General features: G+C 43.7%; 1 protein-coding gene and 1 pseudogene across 11 annotated transcripts in view; one reads left to right on the top strand and one right to left on the bottom strand.

Moving 5' to 3' along the window:
* The first annotated feature begins 16557 nt into the window (after positions 1-16557).
* Positions 16558-26670, top strand: part of BPTF (bromodomain PHD finger transcription factor) — a 127579-nt gene continuing 117466 nt past the window's right edge. For all 11 annotated transcript variants that reach the window (XM_054573052.1, XM_054573049.1, XM_054573047.1 and 8 more), the window contains exon 1: positions 16558-17385. In XM_054573052.1, coding sequence (XP_054429027.1) covers positions 16764-17385 — 622 coding nt within the window. In that variant the 5' untranslated portion in view covers positions 16558-16763. The remainder of the gene's footprint in view (positions 17386-26670) is intronic.
* Positions 23107-24239, bottom strand: LOC129070165 (40S ribosomal protein S15-like; annotated as a pseudogene).

Genomic DNA, 26670 nt, shown 5'->3' with positions numbered 1-26670 from the left:
TAGCTTTTATATTCAGGCCTACAATCCGTCTTGAATTGTTTGTGTGTGGTGTGAGGTAAGGGACTGAGATTCTTTTTTACCTTCGTATGCATATCCAGCTCTCTAGCCACATTTGTTGGAGACATTTTCCTCTCCCCACTGGGTGGCTTTTATGCCTTTGTTGGAAGTCAGATGACCAGATAAGGCAAAAAATAAATAAGAGGCTGGCAGGGCGGGTATGGGGAGAAGCTTCCCACACTTCGGCTGGGATAGTGCACCCACAAATTGAGACTGGAAGAAAAGGATCTGCTTTGTCCAGAGTTCTGGTGGGAGCTCTGTTTTTGACAGCCCCTCAGGTGATTCTGATGCGCACCCTTAGGGCACGAACCCTTGAGGTCCTGACGATGTTATTTCAGTTTTTTTTTCTTTTTTAAAGATTGTATTTATTTATTTGTAGAGAAGGGGAAAGGAGGGAGATGGAGAGAGAGAGAAACATCAGTTGGTCGCCTCTCATACATGCACTATCCAGGGACCAAACCCGCAACCCAGGCAAGTGCCCGGACCAGGAATAAAACCAGTGAGCTTTCACTTTGCAGGATGACATCCAACCAACTGAGCCACACTGACCAGGCCTCTTCACTTTCTTTGTGTGTGTTTATTTTATTTTTTAATTTTTTTAGTTTTGGGGGGTTGTTTTCCTTTTTGTTTTGTCTTTTTTTCCCCTCTTATTTGTTTGTTTGTTTGTTTGTTTGAGGTCCTGGCAATTTTCTGGTAAGGTGGTTGGTGATTTAGAAGGTTGAAGGGATGGAAGTCATGGTAGATGTGTATCAAGAGTATTTTGGACACAGGAAGGTGATGAGCTGTATGCAAATTTTGCAGAGTTAAGGTGGGTGATGCAGCTGTGTTTCCTGGCGGGCTGGGACCAGCAGGGAGAGTTCTCTAGAGCTTGATTGATGTGTTCCCAGGAATCCAGTGTAAAGGCCCAGTCAGGGTACCCACTTCCCGCCATGATGATGTGATGGCCATGGAGAAGATAGTACATTAACCCTTAGGAACACTGCTGTTGCTGTCTGTTCTCAGCCACAGCGCCCACGACTCAAGATCTGATAGAGTTTACAGACAGCTTCCAGGCCAGACCACAGGGCCACACAGAATTCCCCTGGACCACGGTCAGGATTTTTAATGATACTGAGCGGCATTCTGCGTCGTGTCCTGTTCGATCCCAGCATGAAGCGTGTGGCCCTGGACCAGGGCACTGGTGGCTGTTCAGGTCGAAGAGGATCCTGTGCATTCCTCATCTTCGGATGGATTGGATTTCAGGCGACTGGATAGTGGTCTGGCAGAATGGTTTAGACCAGCAGCGACAAAACAAAGTTCTCAGGCCACGGGTTTCAGAGGCGGGGCTTCCCTGCCTTTCGCAGGTATGGTGGCGGTTTGGGCTGCTCGGCTGGCAAGTGTGGGAAGCCAGCCCTGTGCGGTCCGTGATGAGGCATCAGCGGAGCAGGTGTGTTCCCGGCACTGCTGGCTGCCAGGTGGTGGGCGACTCCCTTCCTGGAGGCCGCCTCGCTCACTAGAAATTCTGTCTTCTCCGCAAGGTCGTGGACGTTAGTCATCCCTGGTTTCTTCATATGGTGTCGCCCAGGAGGAAGTCGCTTAGGCTGGGGACTCTTTGAAAAACAGGCTGGGAGAACTGGCTTTGAGACTGTAAGGCCAGACTGATTGCGGGGAGGTCAAGGACGAGATAGAAATAAAGAGTAATCCCTGAAACCAAACACACACGGAGGCCGGTGCAAGAGGAATCCCATCTCTTTTCTGAGGTCACTTGGGGCAAACAGGGTGGGAAACTACAGGGTGGGAAACCAGACCCCCCCCCCTTTTTTTTTTTAAATTTTAAAGAGAAGCGAAGGGAGGGAGAAAGAGAGAGAGAGAAACCTCCATGCAAGAAACATTGATTGGGTGCCTTTCTGCAAGCACCCCGACTGGGACCGGAGCTCGGAGCCCGCAACCCAGGCATGTGCCCTGACTGGAAATTGAACTGGTGATCTTTCAGTTTGCAGGATGACACCAAACCAATTGAGTCACACTGACCAGGGCACAGCCAGATTCTTGAGCCCCAAGAAATTCTAGAATCCAGGGTTTCAGACCCTTTGCCCTGAATTTTGAAGATGGTTACACTCTGTCTAGAATGTACGCGTCTGGGAATATTAGTCCGGCTCACAAAAACTACACTTCTTGGGATTGGCCTGGAGGTGGCGCCCATGCTGTTGATCTGGAACCTCTGGACCAAGGCTCAGGTGGGTCTGATGAGGTCAGGAAGGGGAAGAGGACTCTGGGAAGACTAGGTCGGACCCTTTTATCAGCCCCTGGAAGAGAGCAGGGCCAGTGTCCAAGGCCAGGAGCACTGCCATGTATCCCAGCTGCTTAAGATATCCTGAAATGTTTGGGTTTTAAATACTACACCCTGATTTCTCTTTATTTCTCTTTCTTTTTTTTTTGAGAGAGAGATTTCATTTATTTTTAGAAAGAAGGGAAGGGAGGGAGAGAAAGAAAGGGAGAGAAACATCAGTGTATGAGAGATAATTCACCTGTTGCCTCTCACACACCCCCCAACTGGGGACCTGGCCTGCAACCCAGGCATGTGCCCTGACTGGGACTCAAACCTGTGACCTTTTGGTTCACAGGCCAGCGCTCAGTCCACTGAGCCACACTAGCCAGGCTACACCCTGACTTCTTCATAAAACATTTTATCTTGGCATGGTGAACACACAATACAGTATACACATGATGTATTATACAGTTGTACCCCTGGAGCCTATATGATTTTATTAACTAATGTCCTCCTGATAAATTCAATTAAAAAAAAAGTTTTCAAAGCTAGCCTTACTACAAATCCTTCCATGACACAGCTAAAAAATTCTCCTGATCAAAATACACTCAAGTGTTTGTAGGGCAAAGATACACCTGCTATCTTTAAAAAAAAAAAATGATTGCAAGCAGGACTAGACTGAGGGTCTTGTAATACTTTTGTCACCCCTTGTCCTGCAGCCTGGTCAGGCCCCTCCTCAGCTATGTTGAGCCCAGGGTCCCCTAATGGAGAGGTCAGGAAGGAGGCAGAGCTGCAGGCAGTCTGAGGACCTTGCTAGATTCATTCATTTCTGGGCCACTGCTCTGGCCAAGGGATTCTGTCTATGCAAACAGGCCTACACACGTCTGCAGCACTGCCTTGTTCCTTGCCTCTTTGATCTGGGACTAGTTTTCTGAACATGACAGAAGGTGGAGAATCAGAAAAGCAAGACATGGTCTTGGTTTAAGGCTACAGTAGCCCTGGCTGAGGTCAGAGCCTAGGAAATTAGGTCCAGCCTGGCTATGGCTGCCCTTGAGGGCATTCCACTATGTGTGTGTGTGTGTGTGTGTGTGTGTGTGTGTGTGTGTGTGTTCCCCAGGGCAGGACAAAGCAGATCCTTTTCTTCCAGTCTCAATTTGTGGATACACTATCCCAGCCAAAGTGTGGGAAGCTTCTCCCCATACCCGCCCTGCCAGCCTCTTATTTATTTTTTGCCTTCAGTATCAGTTGGCAAATGAGTCCCATGTTTCATTTACCACCTCTCCTTCCACTAAAAAAAGGTCATTCATTTTATGATCAAGCTAACATACATTCACTTTTGAGTAAAGCAAATACATTTTTAATAAAATTCCGAATCTCCTAAGACGTTGGCTTTATAGCTTGTGGCTGAGAAAGCGGCGTTTGCGAGGGTGAGAGATAATGAAATGGCTTAAAGTACTTGGGGTAGCTTTTGTTGATCAAGAAATAAAAATATTCTGTCCCTATATTGCTTAGTGAAAACAACCTGCCAGGAAGACTAAATGGGGCTTTGAAAATCCTGTACTTGCTTTACTTTACTTCCTGTTTGCCAGGGCTCTTCAGGGGGCCACGAGGGTCTAAAGAATCAACTCCAGGACAATGGTCACCCAGTGCAGAAAAAAGATTATGTGCAACTTCCCCCTGGAAACGAAATTTATTTTCTACTCCCAGGCCAGCAGGGGCTGCGATTCCTGAATGGGATGCCTGTAGTGGGGAGGATCAGAGGCCACTTTGTTTGGGGAACTGTCCTGAGAAGCCGAGAAAAATGACATCGGGTGCGGCTGAAGGCGGGCAGCTGGCTGCTTCCAGGATGGGTGTTCTCGGTGGCTTCTGAGGACTCAGGAATGAAGGAATAAAAACCACCACGAATATTTGAAAGCATAAAGACTTTATTTCCAGGCAAAACAATACTAGCTTAAAATGTGTTTCTCTTCCCAATTTGTTTTATTCTTACTGTTTTTTTTTTTAATCCTTTCATTCTCTTCACTCTGAATGAAGTAAGTAATTGATTTCCTTATCAAGATGCTGGGCGATACATTTCCACACTTTCAGGGCACACAGCAAATCTAAAACCATTGTCTGGGAGACACAGCTTTCAGCTGCAATCATTTTTATCATCAGGTAAACCGACCCAACCAGCGTACATTTTTCAAATTTTGTAAGTGTTGTCTTCTACTGGTCAAGTAAATGATACCATTTTTTACTTAGTGATTATGTTTTCCAAAAAGAGAAAAAGGATTTTTAACAATCCAAATAAAGCTTGTTAGATAATTTTCAATGGTAATGAATTGGTTCCTGGAGATTTGAGTAAAGAGAAAACTAGGCCAATTGAAGCAGAGTCCAAATGAGACCAAAAGCAAGTCCATGGGCGGGGGTGCAGAGAGGGACATTGTGGAACAAGCAACAGAGTAAAAGGAAAAAAAGAAAAGTATTAAAATCCCAAAGAAAAGCAAATCAACAAATCATCTGGCTTATTTGCTGTGGAGAGTTACACACATATGTATAATGTATCTAACATTTACATATACATATATATGTAAACGTTAGAAAAGGAACTAGGCAGTAATTGTTAATAATAGTGTCAGTCGAGAGTAACTTTGTTGCTGATGTGTCAGGGGAACTGACTAAAGGAGACTTAAGGCATATCTATAATCTTTCCCCCATTCCTTGTACCCCTCATATATTGTTTATTAATTTTCACTGTGATACATTTCACATACCATAAAATTCATCCTTTAAAATAAGTGTACAATTTAGCGGGTTTTAATATATTCACAAGGTTGTGCAACCATTACCACTATGTAAGTCAAGAACATTTCATCACCCCAAAAAAGAAACCTGGTAACCATAGCTGGTTACTCGCCATTTCCCCCTCTTCCCTCTCCTGGCAACGATTAATCTACCTTCTGTCTCTACAAATTTGCCTATTTATTTCATATAAATGAAACCATACAATATGTGGCCTTTTATGTGTGCTTTCTTTCACTAAATATAATTCTTATGGAAAATAGACATAAATAAAATCTGTTTATCATTTTAAAGTGTAGAGGGCAGTGGCATTAGGCGCATTCACGTTGTTGTGCAACCGTCACCACCTTTATCTCCAGAGCCTTTTCATGTTCCCAGGCGGGAACTCCAACTCATTACAGAACAACTCCCCGTTTCCCCGAACCCCCAACCCCCAACCCCCAGCAGACTCTCTTCTACTTTCCATCTCTACAAATTGCACTACTCCAGTGTAAGTGGGATGGTCCCATGGTTGGCCTTTTGTGTCTGCCTTACTTCACTTGCCATACGTGATGTCTTCAAGGTTCATCCAGGTAGTAGCATGTGTCAGCATTTCCTTCCTTTTTAAGGCTCAATAGTATTCCATTGTATGGACAGACCACTTATTGGCAAGCCATTCATTCATCAGCTGATGGACATTGGGTTGTTTTGGCGATTATGAATAACGCTACTATGAACATCCGTGTGCTAGTTTTTGCATGGACATGTTTTCGATTCCCTTGGCTGTACACCTAGGAATAGAATTGCTGGGTCACATGGACACTCATGTTTAACTTTTGGAGGAAGGGAGTTCTGCAGTGCCGCACCAACATTCTTACCAACAGGGCATAAAGGTTCGAATTTCCCCACATTCTCACCAATGCTTGTTATCACCCCTTTTTAAAAAAATTACAGCCATCCTAACAGATGTGAAATGTCATCTTACCATGGTTTAGATTTAAATGTTTTATTTTAATCTTTTAAGTCAAGAGAATATAGTAATTATTTTCTTGTGTAAGTAATAGATAATGATTTTACAAAACAATTGTGTGACTGCCACACATCGGGATGTAAAGAACAAAACACATCTAAGGTCCCATTGCTGCAAATAGGAGGTTATTCACTTGGCTGATGAATTGAAGGGTAAGTCAGGGATGCGGTCTGGGCTGGCGTGAACTGATGGTATCCTTCCCAGAGGGATGATGGAATGGCAGAGACTTAATCTCCATGTACTTAAAAGACAACAATCAAAAGACAAAATTTTAAAGAATTTCCCACGTTACCAAGCCTTGTGTTAAATGCTTCATGTGTATTTTTTTCATTTAATCCTTAAAGCAATCTATGCAGCATGTATTATTTTCATTTTCATTTTCCAGCTGAGAGAACTAAAGCTCAGAGAGGTAAACAATTATGTGAATTATGCTATTATGTGGTAGCCCCGGGACTGAATGCAGACTGATTCCTGACTATTAACATTGGCCTGTTTCATTTTACTTTCTATGTACTTCCCAGTGTTCTCTTATTAACAAAATAATAAATACTAAAATAATAATTATTATTATTAGCACTAACTTTTATTAAGTGTTGGCTGAATTTCAGACACTGTACTAGGCTCCTTTATGCATTATTTTATTTAATACCCATAACAACATTATGAGGTGGGTGCCATAATCATTTGTATTTTACACGTGACAAAACAGAGGTCAAGAAATCTGGCCAGGATCGCAGAATTGTCCTAACATAGTAGGTCTTATTTTTTCCTAAACATGCTTGGTTCACTCTGTCCAGAATGTTCTTCCCCAGATCTTCATGGGGACGGCTTCTTTAATGTTCAGGTTTGAGCTCAAATGTCACCTCCTCACAGAAGTCTTCCCTCCCCATGCTCCACAATGTAGCATTGTACATACTGCCAGCATATAACAGGGGTTCAATAAATATTCATTAAAGGAAGGCATACCATGGGTATCCCCACCCCGAAGTGTGCGTCTCCCATCCCCATGGTTCACAAGAGCTTGTCTGCCTAGCTCAAGCCCTCCCCTGCCCCAATAATGAAACCATCTCTGAGCAAATCGAGGCAAGAGATGTTGTGCCCCTGAATTAAGCAAAAATTGACATCAGCATATTTTGAAAGATGTGTAGTCATAGTGGTTTCAAATCCTGCCTCCATCATGCATAGCTGTGTGACCTTGGGCAAGTTATATAACCTCTAGGCTCTAGTTTCCAGAAAAGAATACATACACTCCAGAGTGGTGCTATGAGGATTAAATGGGATAAAATCTCATAATATATACACTTAATCATTGACATTTTAGATTATTATTGAAAAAAATCCTAATACTGAAAAAAACTTCTAGCACAAAGATGTTCATGAAGTGTTATATATAACAGGAAAAATTTGGAAACAAACTCAGAATCTTCTTGATGAGATACTATGCAGCCATTGAATTGTGAAAATATGCCCTGGCTGGTGTGGCTCAGTGGACCAGCCTGCGACCCAAAGGGTGTCAGATTTGATTCCTGGTCGGGGCACATGCTTGGGTTGCAGACCAGGTCCCCGGACAGGGGTGTGCAAGAGGCAACTGATGGATGTTTCTCTCTCTCTCTTTCTCCCTCCTTTTCCCTCTCTCTAAAATGAAATGAAATGAAATAATAAAATAAAATAAATTGTCAGAATGTATTGAAGACTCATAGACAAGACAGCACCAGACAAAATTGTAGATGTGGTGTCATCTTGCCTATGTAAATACCTCGCTAAAGTCCTGGGGCCTCCCCAGCCTGTGGGTTTAAGTGAGACCACATCACCTTGTACCCAAATTTTTCTGTCTCATTGCCCCCACCTGCTCCTGCAGACCTCTGCAAAGGTCTCGGGGGCCCCAGCAAGCAGCTAGAGCATGTCTGCTCCTCCCCCGCTGCGGTCCCAGTGTTCATAGCACGTCTGGACTCAACAGACCCAGCCACTCTTTTTCCAGGCCTTTGCCTTTCCCCCTGCTTCACAAAGGACACCTCCCTGGAGAGTGACCAACCACCTGGTTTGCCTGGATCTGAGAGGATTCCTGGGACGTGGGACTTTTAGAGCTAAAACTAGAAAAGTCCTTGGCAAACTGGGAAAAGCTGGTCACCCTTATCTCACTACACAGCGTAGTTCCAGAACTGTAAAATTTTTGGTCTTTAAAGTGGGTTGTTTTGTCAGCAGGAGCCAGGCTGTTTTTCTCCCAAAATAAAGACTGATGGATTGCACAGTAGACTAAGTGAGCAGAGTATCCATGTTTGAGTTCACACTTGTATCCATGGTACCAGGGAAGTAAGAAAGCTAGTCAAAAGGATGCTTGAGAAACAAATGATGAGGGCACAGGTCTGGACAAGAGAGGGCGGTTTGAGAAACATGAGCTCAATAGGTGGCAACTGAAGTCATGGGAGTGGGCTAGAGGGTCCAGCACATGTATAAGTAGAAGAAAGCCTGAGCATAACGACATTTGAACCAATAGGTAGAAGGAAACACGTCCACGAAAGAAACTGGGGGGAATGGCCAAAGAGACAGCAGAGAAACAAAGGTGCGCGGTGTGCAGGGTTTGGGGCACAGTTTCTTCAATCTGTCCTTGGTTTCCCTTCGGCTATGCTTTGCCCAAAAGCCAGTATCGATACTGACTCATTCTCTATATCATTGAACAGACTTCCCTTCCTCTTCTTCCATCTCCTGAAACGTAGGCGGCTCCCCAAGAACTATATAACATATACTCTCTCTCTGTCCTCTCTGCCATAGTACTTTAACTTATCCACTCTGCTGCCATTTTCATGTCAATGAGGTTGCTTCCCAAATTATACCTCCAGTTGCAATTTCTCCAGAGCTTCAGTTCACATTTCCAAGTGTCTCCTGGACATTCCCACCTCATTTCCCCCCAAAACAAGCCAACTTCAGCGTCCTTAAATATGAAACATAGCAGGATCATAATCATAGATGCTCGCATTGGAGGGGCCCATAGAGATGATCTAATCCAGACCTGCCCAGCGAGCAATGGCACATCCTAGTTAGTGCACAGTGAGTGAGATACGGGTGGGTGGAGCCTCCGGGCCGTCACCTCTATTCGTTAAGGCCTCCTCCTCTGACTGTCCCTAAGAGAGTGGGGTCTGATAGCGAGCAAGAGGCCACCGTTGGCAGCCAGGTGCAGGCACATCATTGCCTGCATGGAGATGCTGGGGGAGTTTGTGTCCCAGGGACCCAAGGAGTATGAGGAACAATCCACTGGGGAGGGAGGTGTGAACGAGTGAGTGTGCATGTTCGGTGAGGGTTCTGGCGCAGGCAGCCCAGAAACTCTACCTTCATGTACTTTTACATCAGATAATTTTGTCTGTTTGTAGCCGATGTGCCACAAATGATGTCCAAACAATGGCGGGGAGGGGTAACTGTCCTATAAATCAGAACTTCATTCTTATTTTGAAATATTAGCTATGAAAAAGTTTGCCTCTAACATCCACAAGACATTTCATAAGCACATATTTTCAATGAAAGAAATGGAAGAGTTTGAAATATAACTTAAGTATAATTTCTACTGTTATAAATGTTTGAATGGTTATAAAAGATGGTTTAAAATTTTTCTATCAACTACTGCTGCAGACAGTTTCTTGTCATTGCGCTCTGACCCGTGTGGCTCAGCTGCTTGGGTGTCATTCTGCAAAATGAAAGGTCACTGGTTTGGCCCCTGGTCAGGGCTTGTGCGAGAGGCAACCAATTGATTTTCTCTCTCACATCGATGTTTCTCTTCCTCTCTTTCTCCCTCCCTTCTCCTCTCTCTAAAAATAAATGAGTAAAATCTTAAAAAAAAAAAAAAAAAAGATCATTGTTTAAAAGTCTCAATCAAGAGTTGCATGAGCTATTTAAAACCCAAAACTGGGAATATAAAGTTAGGTGCCAGCATTCAAGTTCAAATTTTTCATTTGATAAAAAAAGGGGTTTTTGGAAAGTGTTACAAATTCACTATTTACTGTCTTGTCTAATGCTATATATTTTATTTTAATTTTTATTGTAATTACATTCTATAAAGAAAACATTTTAATCTCCTAGGCAGAAGAATTCCAAATAACTTGAGTAGATCCTGTGCCTCCAGGGAGGTGGAGCATACCTCCCCAGTCCTGAAACATGGGCCGCCTATAGCAACTTCCATCCCAAGAGAACAGTATGGGAGGGGCGGGCTAACTTTACAGTGCAAAAACCTGTCTGGGACTATCCCAGCCAGAGGATCAAGGTCAACATCAGAAGTAATAATTTGTGTTGACAGGATGTACCCTTGATATGATGCAATGAGATGATGCTTCATCTCTGTAGTCTTCCTCCCCCCAAAATTTGTCACCCAGGTCTAATCATGGGAAAAACATCAGACAAATCTGAACTGAGGGACATTCTACAAAACATCTGACCAGGACTCCCCCAAAATGTTTAAGATCATCAAAAACAAGGGGGGGGGAAGGAAAAAAGAAAGAAAACCTTTTATTTTTACTACACCTAACATGCCCTTCTATATCTCTAGTTTTCATTGGGTGCTACAACATGAACGGGTTGGAAAGTCCAGCCCTCAACCAGCCCCCTTCACTTATTTGTGAGAAACCTGGGGCTCCGTCAGGGTTGGGTGACCCATGGTCACAGAGCTAATCACCTCCTTCCTAAACTGGCTCTTCTGCTGACTTTCTGAGTCTTAACTGCAGGTCTGTGATACATCACTCTCCAGGTTAACCAAGTCTAAGTCCACTCGCGCTCACTTCTCTGTATGTCATATCCCACCCGATCTGAAGGAAGCCTCCACAATATGGGAGCTGAATTGCCAGTATTCACCATCTTGGCCTCCCCTGCAGGTAGACCCTGGATTCAGGCACACCTCTCCCCTACCCCCAGCCTTTGAACTGGAAGCTAGCAGTGCTATGGAGCAGTGCCCAGCGTGTGTGGTGTTAGCAGGACAAGCTGGGCCTTGTGCCAGGAGCGACAGCATGCTGTCCTCACTAGTTTTGTAGCTTGATTTTTGGACACTTCCTGGTTGCAAGCCTCCAAGCCTGGTTCTTGGGCATTCTCCGAGATTCTGTGAGCTTAAAGCAGGCAGCATTTGTTTCTGCGGCGTGTAACCAAGAACCAAATTGATGAAATTGGAACCAAAATGGTTGTAGGCCATAGGCTCTCAGGGAAATGGGGAGGGAGTGGGGGTGGTCTGTAGCTGGCTGTCTAGCTTTTTGAGGCTGAAGGCAGAGGAAATGCATCTAGTGTTGAGGTATGAGACTTCAACACCCCATATCAACTTGTGGCTGAACAATTCAGCAAAACACCTGGTGTTGCCTGGCATTCAAAACAGGTCTTTAGAAGAGTGAGTGGCTGTAGCCATAGAACTATAACAGATGTGAGGAATTCAAGGACTGTGGGGTGAAGGGTTTCTTCTGACAGCGCCAGATGCTTGGCCTCCCTCTTTAGATTTAGAAGACTACACATACCACACCGTTATGTGCTGCTTTAACCCATTTTCCAAGTGACCTGAGAGCTTGCTAACATTAAGCCACAGCACAGAGCAAGCGAAGGTTCTTCAGCAGGTCCAGGCTGCAGGGCACGGAGCTCTGCTAATTGGTCCTCAGATCCCAGTGGGTCCAGTGGTGCTCTGTGTACAGCCACGTGCTGGAATGCTGTGCAGAGCCCATGGCAAGTCACCGAAGAGCATCACAATGGTTGAGTTTAGGATTTTAGAGCGAAGCCTTGCTCTTTTTGGCTAATAACTATTCTTTTTGGAAACTGTTCTTAAATTGTTCCTGGGCCCTTCCAAAGATTGAAAGCCTGATCATGGACTACCAGGGGACTATGTGATCCATATAGTTTATCATGAACTAAGTATCTGTCCACTTGACCATAAAGTGTCCAGGAGCACTCCCTTCCCTGAGAGGACATGGAATATAAGAGAGCAGATCTGATCAGGTCCTGGAGAAGGTGCAAGCATGCAAGACCCATGTACATGCTCCCATTTTACTGCCTCCTCTCCCTCAGTTCATAACCTCATGGATAATCCCCATGACCAGGTGACTAAGGAGGACAACATTTGTGCTTGGTTTACAGGTGGTATCCCCCTGCGGGGGACTGCTAAGGTGTTACAGCTATACTAGGCAAGGTCTTGAAAGGACAATGGCAAAAGGAAATAGTCTCAGGGGGCAGAGCTTTGAGTTTTACTTTTGTGGTTCTTTTTGCCTCAAGAAAGACTCTGCCCCAGTTCATGAGCCAGGTGGTCAAGGACTTAGCTTGGTGAAAAGGAGGTTTGGGAGAAAGGACGAAGATGAATGTCTTAGAACAGACCTGGAGAGTATTTGTGTTCCGTATGAATACTTATCAAAATATCTTCACTGCTAAAGAAGCTTTAATAAGTTGGTGGACAAGAAGACCCACCCTGTCTTGGCTGGGTAGCTCAGTTGGTTAGAGCAATGTCCCATTATGCTAAGGTTGTGGGTTCAATCTCTTGCCAGGGCACATACAAGAATCAACCAATGAATGTGTAAGTGGCACAACAAATTGATGTTTCTCTCTGTCTCTCTCAAAAGAGGGAAAAAAAGGAAAGAAAAGAAAAGAAAGGACCCACTGTATAGATATATGTAGGGCAAGTTCTTTCCCTAGTCAAGCCAGTGCCTACTTATTGGGGTCACGAGCTCATCATGGGCTTCTCCTTGGCAAGGCTTACCTGGATATTGCCACTACTGAATGCTCATTTTAGAATTAATCATTATAACGGATCTTTCCTATTGTGGTGGGGTGGTATGTACAGTGAGTCAACCACATTGGGAAGAAGTTTATACTGAAAAATTTTTTTTCTGGCTGCTTGTCATTTATTTTCCACTTGACACAAGGTACACGGTTATGGGGTGTCAGGAAGGCTTGCGTGTGGCTTGGATAGTAAAGAGTGGGGCTCTCTCAACTTCCTTTTTGGTCTTTTGCTCTTTTGATATATAAAAGAACCCAACTGCTTCTGCTTGCTGCAGCCTACCTAGTCTATGGGGAGGGGTGAGGAGGGGGAAGGGGTAGAGAAGAAGGCATTGGGGGAAGGACTCAAAAGAGCTTAGTGCTTCTGGAAGTCTGGTGGCTGATGGTGGCCACTCAGGATGGGGGCCCAATGTTGACTTTGTTGGGCTGGCTGCCAGGTGGCTTCCTCATGGCTTTCTGAGTCAGGACACAGGTGGCATGCTGCCGGAGGCCTTTTGAGTGCTCTGGGGATCCCAGCGCTGTGGCCATGAATGGGATTGTGGACTTCTCGAAAAAGAAGCTCATTCACCAGTGACCTGGGTCAGCTTTGGGGAGACCAGGGTGGTGGGGGATGGCTTCCCTAGCTTCCCCAGCGTACTTGACACTTCCCCAGGAGATGTTACTGGAAACGGAGCCCAGGCGGTGCTGGTAGTAGTCGTGAGTAGCCACGAGAGAGCGCTGGAGGGGATGGCTGTCATGCTCCTGCTTGTGGACTGATGGGAACCTCTGTAGCAACCCCTCGTGGCCCTCAGGGTGTGATCATGAGTGGCAGGAACAGGAGTGCTAGGACCTGGAGCGCATTTGCAGAAGAAATGTGGGAGACCGATCCATGACCTAGGCGTGTGGGGCTCAGTTTACGCTGAATCTGGATTTGCTTTTGCCACCAGCCATGCTTTTACCATCCTCCTCCTCCATGGCTTTGCGGAATACCTTATTTGCCATCACGGCATCTTACGCATTGTGCCTGGCATCTGTCTTAGTCAGTTCGGGCTGCTATAACAGATTACCAAAACGTGGGTGGCTTATAACAGACATTTAGTTGCTCTAACAACTCACCACAGATTGGGTGTCTTTTATTTATTTTCAAAAAAGGTTTTATTTATTTATTTATTTTTAGAGAGAAGGGAAGGGAGGGAGAGAAAGAAGGAGAAAAACATGGATGTGTGAGAGATCCAGCGATTGGTTGCCTCTCACATGTCCCCAACTCAGGACCAGGCCTGCAACTGAGGTGCGTGCCCTGACTGGGAATTGAGCAGGCAAACTTTTGGTTCGCAGGCCGGTGCTCAGTCCACTTGGCCACACCAGCCAGGGCAGATTGGTGTCTTTTAAGCAACAGAAATTTATTTCTTACAGTTCTGGAAGCTGGAAGTCTGAGATCAGAGTGCCAGCCTGGTTGGGTTCTGATTGTAGACTGCCGACTTCTGTGTCCTCACATGGCTAAGAGCGTCTAGAAAGCAAGCTCTCTCATGCTTTTATTAGGGGACTAATCCCATTCATGAGGGCTCCACCCACAGGACCTCATCTAATCCTAATTATTTCCCAAAGGCCTCACATTGGGAAATACTGGCTGGGCAGAGGTTTAAAATGTGAATTTGGGGGGGGGTGGGACACATTCAGTCCATAACATCTGACCAAGGGACTAACTTTAGTGAAAGAAACTGATTGTCCTTAGATCAGATTCATTAGGTCTATTGTGGACCCCAATAACCAGAACTGGCTGGCTTTACAAAACAGTGGAATGGCCAGTGGGACACATAGCTCCTGAGCCAGCTGGAAGACAACAGCTTGAGAGCTTAGATTCCATTTACACTTAGACCCAGAGATTCTGGAGGTGTCCATACACTTCCAATGAGTTTTTTTTTTTCTGTTTGTCCCAGAGTCAGTTTCCGTTGCTTGCAATTAAAACCACCAAGAATACAAAAATACCTCTCCTTGTGCCATCTACTGTAACCCGTTGGATAAATTGGTTTCCTCCACAAACAGCTTGTGAACTCTAAAGGCTGTCACCATTTCTAATATTTCTTCCTATAGTCCATGGGACTGTACTTTACAAAGTGCAGGGCACAGGTTGCAAACTGGTAGATTCTGGGATATATCTGAACTGCATTTGTTTTGGGCAACATGGAGTGGTTTAAAAAAAAAATATTTATTTATTTTTAGAGATAGGGGAACGGAGGGAGAGGAACATCGATGTACATGGGTGGGTTGCTTCTCTCACACCCCCCACTGGGGACCTGGCTCACAACCCAGGCATGTGCCCTGACCAGGAATTGAATTGGCAAACCTTTCGATCCACAGGCCAGCGCTCAACCCCCTAAACCACACCAACCGAGGCTGAAGCGTTTTTAAAAAACTGACTTACTTCATTGCCAACATTTAAAAATCATGAGCTTTCATATGCAACGCACATTTCCACCTTCTCTTGAAAAACTTGAAGATGTAGCCATTTTAGGCCCACATTGCCACAGCTTCCCTCTTTGAGCAAAACACAGGCACTTCCATTTGACAAAGTCCTCACCTTGCCCACTTTGTTTACTTTCATTACTAAACTGGTCCCTGAAGGCATGTTTGTCACCCTTTGTGCTTCACCATATTATCTTGAATAAACTAATTTAACAATTAATGCTTGCGTTTTACATTTTCATTTCACATACGCGTTCTATCCTTGTAACTGAATTGTGATAAGCCACTCAGTGGACAGAATCCTGTTAACTATATTCCCTTAAACCACTTTTTTGTGCTCACACATTTCAATAGGTATTAATATTTTTATAAAACCTTTCTCTTACTCCTAGAATTGTCCTTGACCCCTGCGAGTCGAGTACCCCTGGTTTGGTGTGGGGATGCCTAAAATTTCATCATCTTGATTCCTTCCCTGGGCTCAGTCAAGACCAGATGACTTGTCGGGTAAAGAAATTAAAATTATTTCCTGGTAACACAAACACATATTTTGAAGTAGGTTTTAGGCCGGAAGTTACTGCAAACGAGAAACTGTGAAGTTCCAGCTGGGATACTGGGAAAAGTGGTAGGAGACAGCAATGTAGTTTGCTATGGAGTTTGTTTAAGACTTTTAGGATGAAAATTCTAACCTAAGGGGTCTGAGTGACTTTCCCTCGAGGTCTGGCCACTTGGGCCGTGGTTCCTGGCACAGACCCCCATCGGTTGTCATTGGTATCAATTTCAGAACTCTGAGAAACCAAGCCTCTGGAGTTTCATATTTCTGGGGGGTCGTCTCCCCGCCCGCCCAGTTAATTTCCCTCCATTGCTGGCACTACTCTGTCCTCTGGGTTGCTAGAGCCGACCCCCAACCCCCGCCCTTCCGGGATACTCTGTCTCTTTCAGCATCAGTTACCCCAAGGGGGCGAAAGGGGGATTCATTTGGGGGTTCCCCTGCCCTCATGAAGGAGGCCCTGCTGAGTTCGGATCCAGCCTGAGCTCCGCCGAGATACTTGTGTTCTGAGGCTTTTGGTGCGGGGTACTTAGCAAAAAGGAGCGCCCCTCTGGTCCGCGCCGCTGCGTGGTCCAGCCGCACTGCTTGGAGGCGCCCCGGGCTCCCCGCCCCTAGACCCAGCGATCCCGCGCTCCCCCTAGCGGCCGCAGCGCGGCCTCGCTCTATCTCAGGCTCGTCGGCGGCGCAGCTCACGTGACCACGCTCCGGGCCTGCGGCCGCTGTCGGTTCCCCCAGTCACCGAGCGAGAGGGAAGAAACAAGATGGCGGCTGAAGGCGATCCGGAGTGGGGCCCTAGCAATTCGGATTGAGCCTTCTCCCTCCACCCGCTTCCGCCGGCCGGGCCCCTCCCGCCCGGCCCCGCGGGCCTCCCCACCCGGCCTCGGCGCCCCCCACCGCCACCTCTCCGCCCGCCCCTCCCCCTTCGCTTTCCCTTCTCCCCCCACCTCGGCTCCGACATGAGGGGCCGGCGGGGCAGGCCGCCCAAGCAGCCCGCGGCTCCCGCTGCGGAGCGCTGCGCCCCGGCCCCGCCGCCGCCGCCGCCGCCACCGCCCACGTCCGGACCCATCGGGGGGCTCCGTTCGCGGCACCGCGGCAGCAGCCGGGGCAGGTGGGCCGCCGCCCAGGCTGAGGTGGCGCCCAAGACGCGGCTGAGCTCGCCCAGGGGGGGCAGCAGCAGCAGCAGCCGAAGGAAGCCGCCGCCGCCGGCCCCCCCCAGCACCAGCGCCCCGGGCCGGGGGGGGCGAGGAGGCGGGGGCGGCAGGACGGGGGGCGGGGGCGGCGGCGGCGGCGGCCACCTGGCCCGGACCACCCCGGCCCGGAGGGCCGTCAACAAAGTGGTGTACGATGACCACGAGAGCGAGGAGGAGGAGGAGGAGGAGGACATGGTCTCCGAGGAGGAGGAGGAGGAGGACGGCGACGCCGAGGAGACCCAGGATTCCGAGGACGAAGAGGAAGATGAGATGGAAGAGGACGACGATGACTCCGATTATCCGGAGGAGATGGAAGACGACGACGACGATGCCAGTTACTGCACGGAAAGCAGCTTCAGGAGCCATAGCACCTATAGCAGCACTCCAGGTACCCACCCAGCCCAGTCGCTGCGGACTCCTTCCCCACCGCTTCTGCCTTCCCCCCACTCTCACTCCCTCTCTGGTCTCCCCACCCCCACCTCGCCCCAACCGTGGGGAAACGCGACGGTACATCAAGTGACAAAATACTAGATTTACCAGAGGAAAGAGGCGCATTGTTCAAAATGGAGATTGCATTGTTGCAGTTTGCAGGCCACACACTTGCTCGCTGTCTTTCTCTGCCCCCAGCCCCCTCATTTTCCTCTTGAAAATTTGTGCCAATGCAGGGTCTCTGTGGGGCGGGATCGAAACTTTGGCACAAGTATCTATTGCATTCAATTCGCCCCCCCCCCCCCTTGTGTTGGTTTGGTTTTTGGAATGAAAGAAGCCTCTTGTTTTGCATAACTCTTTGCATTTCTAATGTAGTTTCTTTTTAGATTTTTGTTATATATCTGTTCCTTAAGGGGAATTGAGCATTTAGACAGGTTGTGGCACACACACACACACACACACACACACACACACGGACGCAGGCTTCTCGCCCTCCCCTAGCCTTACGGTTTTAAAGTTGTGTTGAGGAAATAGATCAGTTTGGGTTAGTGGGGGAGCCTTATCTGGTCCTGTGTTTGTTTTTATTCTTGAGTGCTAATGGGCTCGTGCCACAGTTGCTGGTGAATGGCTGATTAAAAAGCCAAGCAGAAAACCAAACAAAACCAAAGCGAACGTGGTAATCCATCCGATTCACAGTCATTTTGGTAAAATCCAAAATAAAAGTAAGGAATCGTAGGAACAGGCGTCTTACCAATTTGATCCCTTTGCTTTGCCTGAGAAACGCAGTTTCCTGTCACCTGTTGCAGGAGCTGTACAGTTGATCACGCAGACGTAATTGCTGAAGATGGACTTTGGGACCAACTTCTGAGTCATAGCAAATCTATAGGGGATTTAATAGAAAATGACTTTTTTTTTTAATCCCATTTTGCAGGATAAAAGTCCATCTGGGTCTGTAATGAATTTCTTCATGGTGATCCCGATTTTCTCACAGAAAGTTTCTCTGTGCTGGTGCATTTTTTTCTTTTAGGCACACAATTGTCCCTTTGTATTAAATACGTAGTTGCATCTTAGTAAGTTGTGAAAAAAGCATACTTTGTAGCAATAACCTACAAGGTTTTTTCTTTATATGTTTGTTATTCTGGATTAATTAAGAAAGAATACATTTTTAAGAGCATTTACACAGTAAAGTTTATGAGGAAATAAGATCTTGAAGTAAGGTGTGTCACTTGTTTTATTTTTTTAAAAAAGACTAGGGTAGTAGAAGTGGTTAAATGTAAACATTTCCTTTTCTATAAATGCTTAAATGTTCATAAGAGAGATATGAATATTAAGCCAGGTATAATCCTATTTAGATTGTTCTACCAACAAATGAAAAAAAGTAACTTCTTTCGACTGAGAGTAAGAAAGGTCCACCTGTCTTTGGGGTGGGTGGGGAATTGCTGGCTGGAGAATGAAAACAATTAAGTATACAGTATTTGTCTTATATGTAGGGGGGCTGTGCCACTTCTCATTTCTTGCCAACTTGATTTCAGTACATCTTGTATAGTTACAGTTTTTACTTTAAGAAATCACATGTGGTCCTCTCTATCAAGAGCCCAGAATTAAAAGACCCACAGAGAATGAATTACACTATCCCAGGGCATTTTGGGAGGGCAGTTCAGCTAACATTAACTTCTCTTTGAAGGCCTTGCAAATAATATTTAGGATTGCATCAACAATTATATTGCCTACAGACCAGTAGGATTGATTGCTGTGTATGTGCTGAGTTAAATTACAATTTGTGGTTGGGTTTCCTTTTTCTTAAAAACTTGTACATTTATGTACTTATGTGACATTTTGTTTTTCTTAATGACACTCATAGTCTACTTTATGTATACTTGTCCTGTCTTCATGTGAAATTCATAATTATGTATCCTTATATTAACTGTATGTCCCCAGCATTTCCTAGCAAATATTTTGCATGTAGCAGGTGCTTGTCAAAGATTGGTTGGATAAACTATTGTTAGTAGGTGAGAACTTGTAATAGACATGGTTTTGATAATTCTTCAGTGGGCGCCATAACTCCTAATTTTGATTTGGGAATTTAAAAGTTGGTCTAATTAGATTTTGAAAGGCAGTTTGACCAATGAATGTTTTTAGTAGCGGAGTTAGTGTGTTTTGAGCAGTTAATATTTCATATTGCTTGCCAGGCATTTTCCTTTCTTTACTGGATGTGGTTTTAACTTGTTGGATGTTTTACTTGTGAAACACATTATTTCTTAAGATTATGGTAAAAGGAATTATACACTTTTAGAATACATGTACTCTCCTAGAGTGAGTAACACTGCATGACAGTGAGTTGTTTAGGCTAAGCAATGGTTTCATTACTTTCTTATTTCTTGTCTGTACTTCCAGACAATAAAGTCTGGGAAGAAGACTGTCAGGTAAATGTGTATTTGTGTGTATGCTTTGGGAATAATATTCTAGGGCAGGTTTAAGATAATCTAAAAGCACATGAAGAAATATGATTGGTGGATTTGAATCCTGTACTGTCCAGGCTAAAAGGGTAATATACTTTATTGGTAACTTAGATTAATATTTGTAGACTAGACTGTTGGCTTAAGTACTATCAGTAAATTCTTAATATAAGAAATAACTCATTCATGTATTCATCTGTTGTGTACTTTGTAGGCAATATAATTGTTGATGCAGAGACATTGGTTGATGTTACTACCTTAATTGTCTAAAGTCATAGATTTAAAAGTGTGTATTCACTGGAGGTTAAATGTTTTCTTTTTACAGAGGAAAAAATTTAAGTGGGTATATCAGGTACTCACATAATATGTTACTGTAGAGATGACAACTTGTTAGTATAAAATTGAAATTATCTAGTTTTGCTTAAGCTAGAGGTATTTAGCTAAGTAAAGCTTTTATTTATATTTATTGTTAAAATTCCAAGTTATTTCAGCCTGCAGATTTTTATGACATACTCTGCCAATATCTTGAGGATTGTATAGAAAACCTATTTTGAATAAGCATTTGGTAAAGTTGTGAGAGTACCTTGAAATATGAAGCATTTGCTAATTTAAAAAATTTAAATCATAGTTGAAATAGAATAGTTCTTGCTTTTAACTTGTATGAGACTTCTGAGAATAGTTAGCTGGAATTTTGATATTTGGAACCTCTGACGACTAAAGAAAACAAAAGGGCTGATGTTGTTTTGGGAAAGTTAGTGATTGTCCTCCAAGGGTTCTGACGGTGCAGGCCAGTGGCATAGATGCCATGAATGAACTGTAGATTTATCTGAAGCAGAATTTGTTACTGGTTTGGCAATGTTTATTTCCATCAGTGTCAAATATCTTTTCAGTATATTGGTAATTTCTGAATGCTACAAGTGAGGTACAAAGGATAGTGGAGATTTAAAGGAGATCGAGATCATATCCTTTTGGGGGAGTTGGTGTGGGCCTAAGCTTCCTAGATGAGCATGTGGACAGTGAGGATGAACTAAGGCACTGATTTTAAAGTGTGGGCAGTCTTAAGTAACCCGGTTTAGCAAGAGCCTGAGTGTGTGAATAGGAAATAAACTGTAAAGCTCTATTGTTGGTCAGGACCTGCACAACCAGGCTGAAGCATTTGTATTTTCCCTTCCTCATCTCTAACATAAGTATTGGGCTAGATGAGTGGTCCTCAGTCATTGTTTACTACTGGAACACCCAGGGGGATATGTTATATTCCCATCAGCATGATGCAGGAGCATAAAACAAAACCATATCAAATAGTGGAGGTACTGTTAAACCACTGGTGTAGCCATATCTTTCCCGCTAGATTCAGAGAATTACTGGAGGGGCTAGTCTCTGGAGTACCTCCCCACCAATCTATTTCAAATATTTTATTTGTGGGTATTGGCAATCTATCAGAAGATTTGGAAACATGTGGGATATGATTTCAGTGGACCTTAGGAAGTGTAACATGGCTTTTGTTCTGCAGGATGGATTGGAAGAGGGCAAGGTAGATAACCAGTTGGGGATGTGGATGGGGTTTGTAGTGCTGGATGGAAGATAATTGAGGATAATTGAGTTCTCCAGGCCTCAACATCATCATAAGTGTAGACAGAAAGAGGGATGCATCACATATGCCTCTGTAAAAATGGTTGTGCTTTCAGTACCAATAGCAATTCAAGGCCGTAAGGGAAATTAATGAGACATGTTTTCAGGTATTAGTACCTGAAGAAGTTAAATATGAGAAAAGAAAAGAAATGATGGTCCCAAAGAGTTATTAAGAAGTTGGGCAACATGATCTGTGAGAGCAGGTAGGTATGTCTGAAGTATGCAGTAATAAATAGCCTTATATTCATAGCCTTATATTCATGCTCATCTACTTTTCTGGTGTATATTTGGAAATGGAGCTGTGTATTGAAATGTGTTGGTGCAACAGGATTGGGGATGTTAGGGCCAGGGTCTCGAATGTCTTCTGTTAGGTCCTTCTTTCCTCACTCCTCAAGACCCTGTGTCCTCCCTGTGATGGCGGGTCCTTGGAGGTGGGGGGTGAGGTGGCAGTGTTGGGGACCAGTAATGTGGGTGACACAGACAGGACAGTTCCTAGCAGATACCCTCTTTGTATTGAACCGTTTCCTCCCTCCTTGTTCTTTAGCCAGGCTCCAGTCCCACTTCTTGGGAGACATCTTCCCAAGAGAAGTCTTCCCAGAGTTCTATTGCTCACCTTGGTCTTTCTTCTCTTTGAATGCCTGCTTATGGCAATGATAAACTCAAGTTCGTAATTTAGCACTGACCCTCATTCTTCTAATTTTTTTCATGCTCTTGATTCTTTAAAATGACAAAACTCCAGAGGCAGATAATTTAAAAAAACAACTTATACTTCCAAATACACTTTAAAAGATTAAAAGTAAAATCATACAGAAAGAATGAGATTAAAATGAATATAACTATAATTATAATGTTTTAGTTCTTTTTTTCTACTGGTCTATATAAAATTATTTCACATATTTTTATTTTATATATACTTTTAGATATTGTTATATTCAAGTATTTTTTGATTGCTGAATGATCAAAAATCAGTAATATTAGCTAACATTTATTGAACATCTAAATTGCTGAATACTTTTCAAGCAATATTTAATAAATATTCCATTTTTAAAATAGCAGTTTTATTGAGATATACCTACCATAAAATTCACACTCTTTAAAGTGGCCTTTCAGTATAGTCACAAGGTTGTGCAACCATCACCACTACCTAATTCCAGAACATTTTTATCACCCCCAAAAGAAACCCATACTGTAGCAGTCACTCCCAGTCTCCTCCCCCCTAACCCCCTGGCACCAACTACTTTCATTCTCTGTTGATATGTTTCTTCTGAACATTTTATATAAATGGAATCATATAATATATGGCTTCTTTCACATAGCATAATGTTTTCAAGGCTCACGCATGTTATAGGATGTACTAGTATTCTGTTTGAATCATTATTCATTACATGGAAATGCCACATTTTGCTTATCCATTCATCAGTTCATGGACATTTGAATTGTTTCCACTTTTTGGCTGTTATGGATAATGCTGCTGTTAACATTTGTCTATAGGTTTTTGGCTGTGCAGTATATTTTTATTTATCTTGGGTATATCCTAGGAATAGAATTCCTGGATTATTACAAATACAATTTTAATCAAATCATCTTAAGCAGACTTATTTTACGAAATTTTTTTTTTTTAAGAGATAAGTCTGTGCCTTTATTGGTTGGCTGTTTGCGGGGGATGAAGCAGAAGTGAGTGGACTCTGGTGCCAGGTGCTCTGCTTGTAGGTAATGGAGAACTCGCCCAGGTAGTGGCACATTAGTCATCTCAGGCTTGATTTCCACTTGGTTGAAGGTCTTGCTGTTGAATACGCCAGCCATGCGTCCCGCCATCTTAGGCAAGTTGAACATGGCCCTTAGTTGTGTCTTCATCATGTTGGACTTCTCGGGCGGTGCCTCCTTCCGGGCCTTGTGGGCCTTGGTGTGGCGCTTCCGCTGCAAGCGCTGCTTCCTTGTTAGGCCAGGGTTAAGCCTCCGCCCGCTGCGGGGCGCTGTGCAGTTGCCTTTGCTGCTCAGAGGGCTCTAGCAGCGGGCCGAGATCCTCGCTCCTGGAGGTGGACTTCCGGAAGAGCCGATTTCTTTTCCACTCCGCTTCCACCACCTTGTCAGTGCTTTGGGAGGGGTGTTTGTTAAAATAGTTTTAAAACAAAGTTCCCTTAGGAATAAAGAAAACTGGATTGCCTTAGGTCAGTTTGAACAGTTAATTCCAGAAGTATTTGGCAGAGAGGGACCAGTGTGAAGGGTGTCGTATCATACCACTGGTAGTCTCACTGTCAGGGGGAGGACTTGGGTCAGTGCCAGGTATCGGAGGTGCCTGCATTTGTAAGACAACCAAAAGGTTTAGGCCATCGTGATGTATATGAATCTGAGGATACTTATCTAGATAAATATTTTATGAAAGTCAAAGATTGAGAGGAAGCAGACAGCATAGAGATATAAAGAGTTAACAATCTGCCGTGGCCAGAGTGGCTCATTCTTTGGCCGTTGTCCCTGCAAACTGAATGGTCTCTGGTTCCAGGGTGAGGACACATGCCTGGGTTGCGGGTTTGGTCCAGGTGGGGCATGTATGGAAGGCAGCCAGTCAAGATGTATCTGTCATTGATGTCATTCTCCCTCTCTCCCCCACTTTCCCCTGTCTCTTAAAAAAAAAAAAAAGTTGAAGGCTCTGATACCAGGTTTCATGGATTTCAGTCTGGGCTTTGATGAGGGGCAGTTTGCTCAACTCTTTGTGTCCCACTTTCCTCATTTTAAAATGGAGATACAGTACCTAATTCAAGGTATTGTGAGGGTTAAATGGGTTAATGCATGTGAAATGCCTAGAACAGTGCCTGGCACATGGGAAAGAGTCAATAGAAGATAGCTACTATTGTCTGTGGGTGTGTTCCTCAGCTGAAGAGGAGATTCTGTAAAGATATAAGGACCTTACTTAGTGTATTGAAGTAGTGTTTTATTCTATTAAAAGCTGTCAGCTGACTCACAAGGTATGAAAATATGTTGAGAACCACATTTAAGTAAAAATGTACATTCAAACAGCTTTATTTAAGAAATAGTAAATGTTTAATTTGTCCATTTAAAAAAATTAGTTTATCTAAAATCTGATTTATTCCAGAACTATAAGAAAAAGCACATTTATTTCAAGTATTTACAGTGGTTAGAAAAAGTGCTCTTGACAACGTCTAGCTCTTTGGTAGTTCCTTCTTGCCCTCCTTTTTTGCCTGTTCTTAAACTCCAGTTTCCCAGATTCCATGGCCCTCTCACTGACTCCCTCCTTCCCCTGAGATCTCACCTATTCTCAAGTTGATTTTAAAATTGCAATGAAAAATCATAAAAATAGTGCACATTTACTCTTTTAGGAAAATACAATACACAGGTGAAAATGAAAATCATCTGTAATCCTGTCAACCAAAGATAACAATGGACATGTTTTTATATTTTTTTAAAACTCAATTTTTTATAAATTTTTGTCTACATATTTTTAAAAAGATAGCTAGGATCATATTAAACTGATTGATTTGCTCTAAGCAAGATTTTCTCATATCATTGTGTCTCTATCAAAGTAGTACAGAACATTGACAAAATAGTATGAAAGGCTCATAGTGAACAAAAGTGGTTCCCTGATAGACCTCTCCCCCACCCAAGGGGAGAGGCAGTGGCTTTCAGTTCTTGTAGGTTTTTATTTTTTAGGTAGTTACCGCACTATTTTAAAATAATATGCTTATATTTGATTTATCAATTTTAGATGTTTCTTGCTTGCTTTTGTTAAGTAGATGAGCATTTACTCCTTATAAATTACCCTTGCTTTCTTCTATACTTGCATAACATGATTTTTGGATAAATCAGGAGGGATTGATTAGACTATTATGACTATTAAATATTATTCACAACCAAATAATGTGCCATGTTTATTACTTTCTAACTAATTTCCTGAAATTGTTGCCTTATATTTTTCACGTGTTTAGTGTTCTACATACCTTAAAAAATCTTATCACTTCCTATTTTCAGGACTCTCAAATGTAGCGATTTCTGCTCTCACCCGAACTGTTGCTCTGTAGGGTTGGTGAACCTCTCACACTGGAGCTGTTTTTTAAAAAAAATTATTTTAGATGGGGGGAGGGGAAGGGACACACACACACCCATCAGTTTTTTGTCCCACTTATTCACACATTCATTGGTTGATTCCCGTTGATTGTGAGAGAGACAACCAGTCGATGTTTCTCTCTCACATTGTTTCCCTCTCTCCCTCCCTTCCCCTTTGTCTAAAAATAAATGAATAAAACCTTAACAAAAAGATTTTATTTATTTTTAGAGAAAGGGAAGGGAGGGAGAGAGAAAGAGAGGAAAGTATCAATGTGTGGTTGCCTCTCATGTGCCCCGTACTGGGGACCTGGCCCACAACACAGGCATGTGCCCTGACTAGGAATCGAACCAGTGACCCTTCAGTGCTCAGTCCACTGAGCCGTACCAGCCAGGGCTAAATAAATAAAGTCTTAAAAAAAAAAAGAAAAGAATCTGCCCTTATTTTTCATTACATATCTGAAAGTGCCCTTTTTAATATTAACACTAGATAGTTTGTCAGGGTATAGGATCCTAAATTTAAAAAATCAGCTTTAGGCCCTGGCTGGGTAGCTCAGTTGGTTAGAATATTGTCCTGATATGCCAAGGTTGTGGGTTCTCTATCTGGTCAGGGGATGTAAAAGAATCAACCAAAGGAATGCATAAATAGGTGAAGCAATGAATTATGGTTCTTTCTCTCAAATCAATGAATAAAAAAAATGAAAAATTAGTTTTACTTGAAGGATTTGCTTTATTGTGTTCTAGAATTAATGTAGTGCTGCTGTTGAGAAATCTACGGCCATTGCATTATTTTCATCGTGTCTAACCTGTGTTTTCCTTTTAAAGTTTTTAGACTATTTTCACAGTCTCTAATATACTGAACTTTTACAGTGATATCTTGTCACTTGATGTGGCTCTTTTTCACTCATTGTGCTGGGTACTTGGTGGGCCCTTTTAATCTGGAGACTCATGTTCTTTAGTTCTGGGAAAATGCCTTCTATTAATTGTTAATTTCCCCCCAAATGTGCTCAGTTCTCTCTCTTTTTAATCCTTACCAGAGGATATATTTGTTGATTTTAGAGAGATGGGAGTAGTGGTGGTGGGGAGAGAGACAGACAGATGGA

Source organism: Pteronotus mesoamericanus, unplaced genomic scaffold (genome assembly GCF_021234165.1).
Source record: "Pteronotus mesoamericanus isolate MK-2021 breed Mesoamerican mustached bat unplaced genomic scaffold, CSHL_Meso_final contig_246, whole genome shotgun sequence".
In the NCBI taxonomy this organism is placed as follows: Eukaryota; Metazoa; Chordata; class Mammalia; order Chiroptera; family Mormoopidae; genus Pteronotus; species Pteronotus mesoamericanus.
The sequence above is the reverse complement of the archived record's forward strand: the minus strand, read 5'-3'. Positions and strand labels throughout refer to the sequence as shown.